A 10,417-nucleotide genomic window follows, 5' to 3' on the forward strand; every position below is an offset into this window, starting at 1 on the left:
TGTGCCAGATGCAGCAAAGCAGCCCCAGAACATAACAGAGCCTCCTCCATGTTTCACAGTAGGGACAGTGTTCTTGTCTTGATATGCTTCATTTTTGTGTCTGTGAACATAGAGCTGATGTGCCTTGCCAAAACGTTCCAGTTTTGTCTCGTCTGTCCAAAGGACATTCTCCCAGAAGCTTTGTGGCTTGTCAACATGCAGTTTGGCAAATTCCAGTCTGGCTTTTTTATGATTTGCTTTCAGCAATGGTGTCCTCCTTGGTCGTCTCCCATGTAGTCCACTTTGGTTCAAACAACGACGGATGGTGCGATCTGACAATGATGTACCTTGACCTTGAAGTTCACCTTTAATGTCTTTAGAGGTTGTTCTGGGCTCTTTTGTTACCATTCGTATTATCCGTCTCTTCGATTTGTCATCAATGTTCCTCCTGCGGTCACGTCCAGGGAGGTTGGCTACAGTCCCATTTATCTTAAATTTCTGAATAATATGTGCAGCTGTAGTCACAGGAACATCAAGCTGCTTAGAGATAGTCTCATAGCCTTTACCTTTAACATGCTTCTCTATCATTTTCTTTCTGATCTCCTGAGAAAACTCTCTCCTTCGCTTCCTCTGCTCCATGTTTTGTGTGGTACCATGTCACCAAACAGCACAGTGGCTACTTGTAACCCTATAAATAGGCCGACTGACTGATTAGAAGTTTGTAGACACCTGTGATGCTAATGAGAGGACACACCTTGATTGAACATGTCCCTATGGTCACATTATTTTCAGTCTTTTCAAGGGGTACCATGATTCTTGTCCAGGCCTGTTTCATGAGTTTTTTTTTATTTTATTTTTTATAATAATTCTGTTAAACCACAGTTCAAAAGCAATGTCTGATTTTCATTGGTTCATTTTCATTGAATTCTTATTTATTATTACTTTTGTCAGAAGTTATTTCTGTGACTGTGGGTTTTTCTTTCATTAACCAAGGGATACCAACAATTTTGTCCATGTGTGCATATAGTATTTGATATCATAAGCTAAGATTTCACAGATGCCACTTTAAACATCCATCCATCCATCCATCCATCCATTATCTATACATCGCTTAATCCTCACTAGGGTCATGAGGGGCTGGAGTCTATCCCAGCTGGCTCAGGGTGAAGGCAGGGGTCACCAGTCTATCACAGGGCTACACAGAGAGACAGACAACCAAGCACACTCATATTCACACCGACGAACAATTTAGAATCACCAATTAACCACAAAATGTCTTTGGACCTTGTGGGAGGAAGCCAGAGAACCCGGAGAGAACCCACACTGCACGGGAAGAACATGCAAACTCCACGCAGAAAGAGCCCGAGCATCCTAACTGGGACACGATCTTCTAGCTGCGAGGTGACCGTGCTAACCACTGAGCCACCTTGTAGCCCTACAACAGCAACGGTTTATGAAAAAAAGTTTAATCAAATCAGAGATGGCCCATGATAACATGAGATAGAATAATTCTGTAGGTAAGCCAGTGTGCTTTTCTGCCCCACAATCCTCTGAGCCGTTACGTCACAGTGTCTCGCGTGAGTTTAAACAAGCTTGAACCACTGAGCGCACACAGATGGATAACAGGTCATTTTGCAATCCAGACTGCAATGCTCAAATGCTAAGGCGCAATATTATAATGTAGCAGTGTGCCCCATTTACATGCATGCTGCATGAAACAGTCCGTACTTTGTGAGGGCAGTTTTAGTACGTACTTAAAGTAAGAAGGAAAAGTATGTGGCCTGGCACAGTCATAATTTATAGGATGTATGGCCTGTGTAGTAAGCATTACACACCCACCAGGCATTATAACACTCCTTTTGCGGAGTTGCTCTGTTGGAAAAGCTGTGCCACTGGAAAATGGGAAACAAACACAGTGCTGTTACAAGTCATTTAGCGGAGCGCGTTGACTGAGTGTGCAGTCATGTTTTCCAGCAGAGATGTGGTTTCATGCAACTCATTTATTTCTGCAGAGCTGCTCCCGTGTTTGTGCTGTTCGAGCACAGCGTTTGTCATTATAATCTTCACATCCCAAGGCGTGCTGCTACAAACGATGCTGAGTTACAGCTGCTGCTCTGAGTCATTTACTCAGGTAATACAGGCACTTAGAACCCGTTTAAAGCCTGATGCTGAAAGCAGTGAAATCAGATTTTAATTCCTGACTGTGTATTGGCAGATTTCTCTGAATGTGGCACATTAGGAAAAAGATCTATAATTTTTTTCACTTGTTGTTAATGTTTCCACAATTTAAATCCCCACTGATGGACCATTAAATTCCTTTGGTACCATTTACTCTTCTTACAACGCAAATGAAAAAATATCGATTTCTTTATTGTACTGGCTGACTTATTAGGGCAGTCAATACCACATAAATTCAAGATTTATGGTGTGATATCATAAAGCCTGCACTCGGAATCAGAATACACAACACAGTCAGGTCTGTTAAATACAAAGCCAGTGATGCTACAATGCAGAAAACAGCCTTTCACTGTTAGTTTTGGTGTGCAGTCTGTGTCTGTGCATGAAGGAGGGACAGGAAACTGGCCTGAGGTCAGCGACGTTACTCTCCAAGCTCATGTTCGCAGGAGTGACTTCTGCACAAAGCGATCCATTGTGAAGGTCTGTGAAGTGACCCAGAATGAACTTTACTGCATTGTAGGGACCCAGTTCAGATCAGTGAGCATAATGCAAATCTAGCTCCTGGATACATCAGAGTGGGGGAGAAAACATGGTATTAGTCCGACTTCCTCCACAGACTGCATCTTCATGCTGACTGTGTGCTGCAGTCGTACTTCCTCTCATTATTAGTCTGTGTCCAATTTCCCCTTGACTGGTTTGAATTTGCCCTAATTTGAAGAGCCAAGCATTAATGGATGCTTGATGTTTTCCGAAGGCTGCGAATACTGTACAGTTCAGCTGAGCACTTTTCACTTTTTCCAGAAAACACTAAATGTGACAAGAGATAGAAACTTAAATTACTTTGCATATGTGTAACATTCCTAAAATAACTGTGGCTGTTCACGATTCATAGATGGTAATCTGAGGTGCAGCTTTCGGATGTAAAAATATTACCTACGATAACCAGCCAGGCAAATAAATGATGCCTTCATTTAACTGGCTTTAACAGGATTTCTGAAGGTTCAGCTGGCTAGTTGCATTTAAACACTGGCAAATGTAGCTTATGAATGTGAAATGGAAACACAAAATTGGTGTTCCTGTGTTTTTTTCATAGTTTTGGTATTCTTTGGACTTTTTGTCAGGCACAAGATATTTGGTGACACCAACTTGGGCTCTGATTATGTCTATGGTTTTATTACATTCCTAATAATCACATAATTCCTAATAAATTAATCTGGACCAGCAGAAATATGGATGGATTGGCCAATTAAATATGAAACTAATTAGCCTAAGTTCCATGTATGAATTTTAATCAAGATTTTCCAGCATTTCTTTCTCTTTTTTCCCCCCTAAAATAAACAATACACATATAGTGACCAGCTCCCACCGTTTCAAAACTCTGTGATGTTTCAGGTAAGAAAGGAAGGCTTAGTGCAGCAACACTTGGGTCACTGTGAACTTATTCTTTCAGGGTTGTTTCTGTCAGCTGAAAAACAATCTGGGTTTTTGTCTCTCGCTGCAGACTGTGTGGAAATCATCTCTGGCATCAGATCAGTGAAGATCCTGAAAAGAGTGGGCAGTCCTAAGGGTATGTGGACCAGAGACCCCAGGTCGTCCAAAGTTTACGTCTTTAACGGGACATCCGGAGACACTATCTACCAGTTCGACTCTGTGCGGGATTTTTCTCGCTCCTTGGGGGTCACCGGCAGCAGAAACATCAGGCTTCCCTCAGACTGGAGCGGTCCAGGCAGTGCTGTTTATAACGGCTATTTGTACTACATAAAGCAGGACTCTGATATGGACGTTCAGGTGGTCAGATATGACCTGCTGACCGGCTTGGTAACGGACACTGCCATGTTCCCTGTGGAGAGCCACGCTACAGTTTACAACCTCAACCCAGAGACCGTTGCAGACCTCGCAGCAGATGATGAGGGTCTCTGGCTCCTGTACGCCCCCAGTGACAGTGAACCAAACATCAGCCTCGCAAAGATGGACGCTGCCACGCTCGATATAGAGCAAATCTGGGACACCAGGTGCCCACGGGAGAATGCGGAGGCGGCTTTTGTAGTGTGCGGGACCGTATATGTGGTTTATAACACCCGTCTGGCCAGTCGCTCCCGGGTTCAGTGTGTGTTTGACGTCAACGACATGGTGATCAGCGAGGAGGCTCCACTGCTCTACTTCCCCAGGAGGTACGGAGCCCACACCAGCCTGAAATACAACCCCGAGGAAAAGCAGCTTTATGGCTGGGATGATGGCTACCAAATCATTTACAGACTGACCATGAAGAGGAAACTCCTGGCTTGACAGCTAAGAAGTGTTTTGAAAGGCATGGATTTAAAAAAAAAAAGAAAGAAGAAAAAACAGTGAATCTGTACGTGTTGTCCACCTTTAACTTGGTCTCATGATACCCGGCCTGACTTTGAGCTATTTGTTTCACTGAACAGAAGTGTGCAATGGTTACCAATATAACATACCTTTCTTTAGACGTTCATTGTGAACAAACTACACTGCAAAAAAAGTTTCAAATAAGTTTTTAACAGTAACTTTTTTGAAAATTTTCCGGTGTTTTACAAATTTTCCCTGTCTTGTTCAGTTACAGAAAATAACTAGTAAAACCACAAACAAAAGTATTCAATTACATGTTAACAATATCAAAAAGGTCGAAACTGTAAATAAAGAAAACTTTATAAATCTGTATCTTTACAAGTGATAATTTGCTCTTTTGCAATGTTTGACTACATATATAAAAGCAGATATTTGCCATTTGCCAAAAGGGACTGAAAAATGGTAAATATTTTTAACAGTTATTTTAAAGATTTTACCGTTCTTCGTAAATTACAGAAAATATAAAGTGAAGTCACAGAAAAATATGATTTACACATTGACTGAGAAAAAAAAATGCATTACAAAATAAATATACAGAATTTTGTTCTTATGAGGTTTATTATAATTAAAATTATTTTTATTAAAATTAATAATTTTTTAGGACATTTGCTGTTTTTTTACACAGTTTTTTGAACATCACACTACTCTACCATTGATTAACTTTTCTTCTTTTTTTGGCATCTTTGCTTCCACATTTTCACTTAATTTTATTTTTTTTTACAGACACTTTAGTGTTTCCACACAGCAGACTTTAATAATATTGGAAGGTCTGCATTCTAGGAAAGCTATAGGGGGTTTCAAGATGAGGTTTGTATACGTTTAGTATCAGAAGGCCTACAGCAAAAAAGTTAGGTACAAATACCTCTACTATTACACCCCAGTTTGACATGTTCCCTCCTTTCATTCAAAATGCTCTGTGCTATTGTTTGTCTCTAACCTGAATCTGATCATCCAACTCAAACACACTAAAAATGTGTGACATTTATGCTCTGCAAGCACTGAGAAGCCTCTGAGCTTCTCTGATTGTTCCTAGCAAGAAGAAGAAGAATAGCAAGAAATCAACACAGCAGGCAAATATGCTGCAGTATGTTATATGAGGCCATTTCTCCTCATTGCATTGCTAGAAGAAGGCAGAGATGACATTACCCCTTTTAGGTTGTGACACGCTGTTCTCTCATATTATTCACCTGTAACTCTCGCAGATGCTGATGCAGTGAAAGGAGCAGCTGAAAGCCACTTTTCTTTTTGGGTTTTATGCATAAACCCATGATTTTCCTGCAGGATGTGACGGTACTATGCATAAGGTAGGAAGTGTTTTAGTAGCTTTCACTGAAAAACTGCAACTCAACAAAGATCAGTCATAATATCAAACGTTTTTAAGCAAATAAATCAGCCTCTGAACTATTATTTATTAATTTTGGTATGTGTGTAACATACCAAAACAAAACAAGAAAAATACATGAAAATGTCATTCAGTTTGTTAGAGGCTGTTAGGTCTCCTCATTTAATCTGACCACTGGATTCAGACGAAACCTCTTGTTCTTTGTTCCTGTTCCTGCTTGTTAAGGCACTGGATGTCAATAAATGGTGTGTCATGGCACAAAACCCGCAGGCCAGAGAGCATTTTGCATGAGTCTTTTAATCAAAGAAAGAAAACCATGTCACAGAACCGATAACACATCACGTCCCATGGGAGGAAAAAAAAAAAAAGGAAGTAATTTTCTGATGTTGATTTTCAGACTTGTTAAAACAGAAGAATGTTGTTCAGTTTACTTTATTACACACTGGGTCACTCAGATTTCAAATCTTGATAATGATCTAGAATCTAAAAGGAACTCAAAATAGAAATTTGTCTGAACTACCATTTTCTCAAACATTTCTATTATTACAAATACAAAATGTTCAATAAAAAATTGGAAATTCAGTGCTATCATAACATTTGGAAGGGATACGAGATCATATCAAGAAACGTTACAATATTAGGCAAAGTCAAAAGGTCTTGAAACAGTCCATAAACTGAGGCAATTGATTTAACAGGTTTCATCTACTATGAAAACACAGCACACTGTCAGAGAAATATATGACCATCATAAAGCACGTTTTGCAAAAGAAGGAACAGAAACTATGTCATTATTCAACCACTTGTTTCAAATTGTACACTTAAATCAAACCTATAAATAATGTTATCAGTCTTGAGAGGAATTTCACAATTTAAACGACTGTGTGAATAATAGCAAATTTGAAACTGTCACATTTGTGGAGAGGGTGTCGGTGTCGTCAAAGATTACGTCAAGCACGAACAATAACGCTCTGACTCATTCTCGCTGTAACAAGTGCCAATTAGAGAAATGCCACTGCTCTGTAGATGCTGACCTGTCCGCCCTTCAGCTGCCCCTGCTCTGTTGCCTCAGCCTCCAGCACAAACACAGCCGTACTACACTGCTCACATGAGGTAAACTTACCCTGCGAAGGAAATGACTGAAACAGACCTTGCTGGGTCTGCTGAATGCATCTGCTCACGTCTGGATGTCTGGCCCCAATTTTTCTATGACATGTTCACAAACTCTGTGATATATAGCATGCTCATTGTGCAGCAGTCTGCAGCTCTACTTGCCCAGATGTCTAGACTCGTCCACACCAGCGCCAAGACCATTGTTGCACATCAGATTAAAGTTGCCTTCAAGATTATACAAAACTGTTATTAAATAAATGGTCCTTGTATCAAACAGAAATTATCTGTTAAAGCGCTACCGAGTATGATCCGTAAATGTTTCCTGGCGGCATTCCTGCCTGATATTTACTCTATGACTTAACATTTCCTGGCTTGAATGTACTGATTGTATCTGTGCTTGCCAATTACAGCAAAACAAAACTACTGTAACTGAAAGGAAATGAAGAATTGTTGTGTTTTATTTTGGAACCTCCATTACCTTTAATTTCTGTTCATGGCTTTCTCATTGAGGATGAGCACACAACAAGGAGGTAGAAAACCACACAACTTATGAGCATTTTTTTTTTTGACCATTTAGAAATAAAAACTTTTGATTCCACATTTCTTAAGTTTTTTGTACTTGAACGCTAAGCCAGAGGACACAAAGTTAGCTCGAGTCAGCAGTGAGAGATGACACATCAATCATACAAGCTATATTGGCAATAATAGCCCAATATAACATTAGCACGTAACATTAGCATTAATTTAATTCCTTCTATTTACTCGTTGAACAAACAAAGTAAATAAAATAGTGTAGAGGTGATTTTATTTCACATTTCAAAGCTTTCTCACGTGCTCCACTTTGACGTTAGCTTGCTAGTTAAAATTAATAATAAACTACAGCTATTAGCGATGACAACACTAAACTAGGTCAAACAAATTTAGCTCAGCTTAGCTGTGAGCGATGACAACTTGCAGAGGCTAAATTCAAATATGCAGAAAACCCCGTCACACAATTAGCATTGATGTACCAATATAGCATTAATGTTGTATTAGCATTATTATTCTAAATAATATGCTAATATAGCTTGTGTGGTGAGGGCTTCTGCATATCATATGCAAACATGTTAGCATAAATATGCTAATATAGCACAAGCAAATAAGATTAGCATACATGAAGTTCCTGTGGTTGTGTGATGAAGAAGCTGAACACAGACGTGCTACAATTGTGTGTATTATATAAACATGGCAACGTGTATGAACAGTTCAACAGTGTGAGATGTTTGTTCTTCAACAGTAACGGTGCAAAACAGATAATAGTGTATGGATGTGACACCCAACACTTCTCATGAAATTTGCTGTTCGGCAAACCCATATGGCTTCTAACAAAAGAACTCCAATGCCAAAATGCATTTATGAGACTTCACTTGAAAGTCTAGTTTCAAAAAATTTACTTACTTAGCATGTTGCTAAAACTAGCCTGGTGACTTTTGGGAGGTTAAGTTGCTCCCAGAGGTGAAAGAAAGGATTTCGTGTTGGATAAAAAAGATTTTTTCCACATTACATTTGTGATTTGGGCATTTTGTGGGACAAAATAGCATCTAGTTGTTCACGTTCATTGTTTTTTACCCCTTGTAGATTTGCATCTTAATGCTTCTGTATTGAATTATGAAACAAAACTGCCGTTGGAGGGTAACTGGAGTAAAATAATGCAAATATAGAACCCCAATATGTAACATTTTTGAATATAAATGACTGCATTGCTGCTTTTCCCCTGAACAAGTGGCAAATTGTTTATAGGACAGTGATCAAGGCCTTAACTGTGATTTTGTGCATCTTTTGTCTAACTTTATCTGACTCAGCAGGGACCCATTAAATTAATCATACAGAGACAAAGAAAGCTTTCCTCGTCACATCTAGTATTCTCAAAAACTGCTGCTCAAGAATGTGGGTGGGAAATTCAAATAAAAACTATATGAATATAATCACATTATCTCTGTACACAAAGTAAACAGTATAATTAGTGACAGAAGAAACATCAAGAAAGTTGCATGTTTTCTAAAAGAAGAATGTTCTTTTTCATTTTTCTCAGTCATCACCACCAATGAAGCTACATAAATTATTATTTTTTTAAATATACCCTATCATTACATCTTTTCTGGTTTTTAGTTTAGAAAAACAAAACACACATACAGTAACCAGCAGACGCCTGTACATAAAGTTATACACATCCACCTAAATCTGATTTAAAAAAAAAAAAAAAAAAAAGCACATTAGAAGACAAAGAAGTGCTTTTGAAGAGTGGTTTTTTTTGTGAGGAAAACATCCGTGTTTGTGTGAGTTTTCACTTGGAAGAAAGGGTGAGATTGCTCAGAAGCAAACATCAAACAGAAAGAGGTAAAGGTGTGTAAAATGTGCTCGTATTTTCTCTGTGTACAGAAACCTTCGCAGGTCGTTGACAAAAAATGACTGACTATCATTTTCTTTTTTAAATCTTTTGGCTTCCTTCTAGTGAGTCGTATAAGCTTATTGTGCCTTAATCAGGTATTTTAACCTAAAAATAACTTGACAAAGACTTACAAAAAGAAACTGCAGCCAGTCTGCTCTAATGTGAAGCCCAATAATCCTTTTGCTTCTTCTTTGTTATGTGAAATGACTGCTTTTGAGAGACACTAAAGTCGGCATTTGTCAAACTGAGAATATATTGGTTTCAGCCTGATTTCGCTTCTCCTCAATAAGCTGGAGATCCAATAATTGCTTGTGTTAGTGATGAAACTGGAAGTACAGTAAACTCAGCTGGAGCATCAGAAACAATAACAAATGATGGGGCGGTTTTTATACCTAATAGTTCCACAATGCTACAGTTCAGTATCGTTTTATGCTAATACAGCACTGTAAGATTCAATGTGAGAGAGCTGTAGAGTTTCGCAATAACTTCAGATCCCTTTTAAGAGTGTCTCTTTTTCAACTCCGGCGGCGTCCTCAGCTTCCCCCTGTGAAACTTCCGCTGTTTTCAGGGAGCGACATCCAACAGTTTTTCCATCAAAGAGTCTCTGAGTCTTCAGTGTTTGGAAAGACTCCTGTGAGGACACCGAGATCAGTTCACCTCCGCTCGGACAGCTCAGCGATAAATGTCTGCAGACTGGATGTCCAGCCAATCTTCTCATGAGAACGACAAAACCCACCTCGGGTCCATCACAACACCCACATTTCAAATCGAGGACCCTAAATTTGAACCCAAAAAGACTGCGCTTCACACAACTAACTGACGGTAATCCTAGATCAGTTCTTGGGAGTGCTCTGGGACTGGACTTGAGGACGGGAGGGACAGACAGAGAGAGAGAGAGGGACAGAGAGGGAGAGACAGTGGGGTTGTGTTCCTCCTCAATCAGACAGACGGGATGTGGATCAGCAGGAGGGAGGAAACCCCCTTCTGGGCTGCTGGGTCACAGGTGGCTCTGC

At 39.6% G+C, this 10,417-nt stretch overlaps 1 protein-coding gene across 1 annotated transcript in view; it reads left to right on the plus strand.

The window, feature by feature from the left end:
* The window catches only part of olfml3a (olfactomedin-like 3a), a 9,597-nt gene extending 4,761 nt beyond the window's left edge, over positions 1-4,836 (plus strand). Inside the window, exon 3 of the mRNA XM_008285242.1 lies at positions 3,659-4,836. Within this exon, the coding sequence (XP_008283464.1) occupies positions 3,659-4,443 (785 nt within the window). The 3' untranslated portion in view covers positions 4,444-4,836. The remainder of the gene's footprint in view (positions 1-3,658) is intronic.
* Positions 4,837-10,417: the final 5,581 nt, after the last annotated feature.

This window comes from Stegastes partitus, unplaced genomic scaffold, assembly GCF_000690725.1.
Source record: "Stegastes partitus isolate 25-593 unplaced genomic scaffold, Stegastes_partitus-1.0.2 Scaffold392, whole genome shotgun sequence".
NCBI lineage: Eukaryota > Metazoa > Chordata > Actinopteri > Pomacentridae > Stegastes > Stegastes partitus.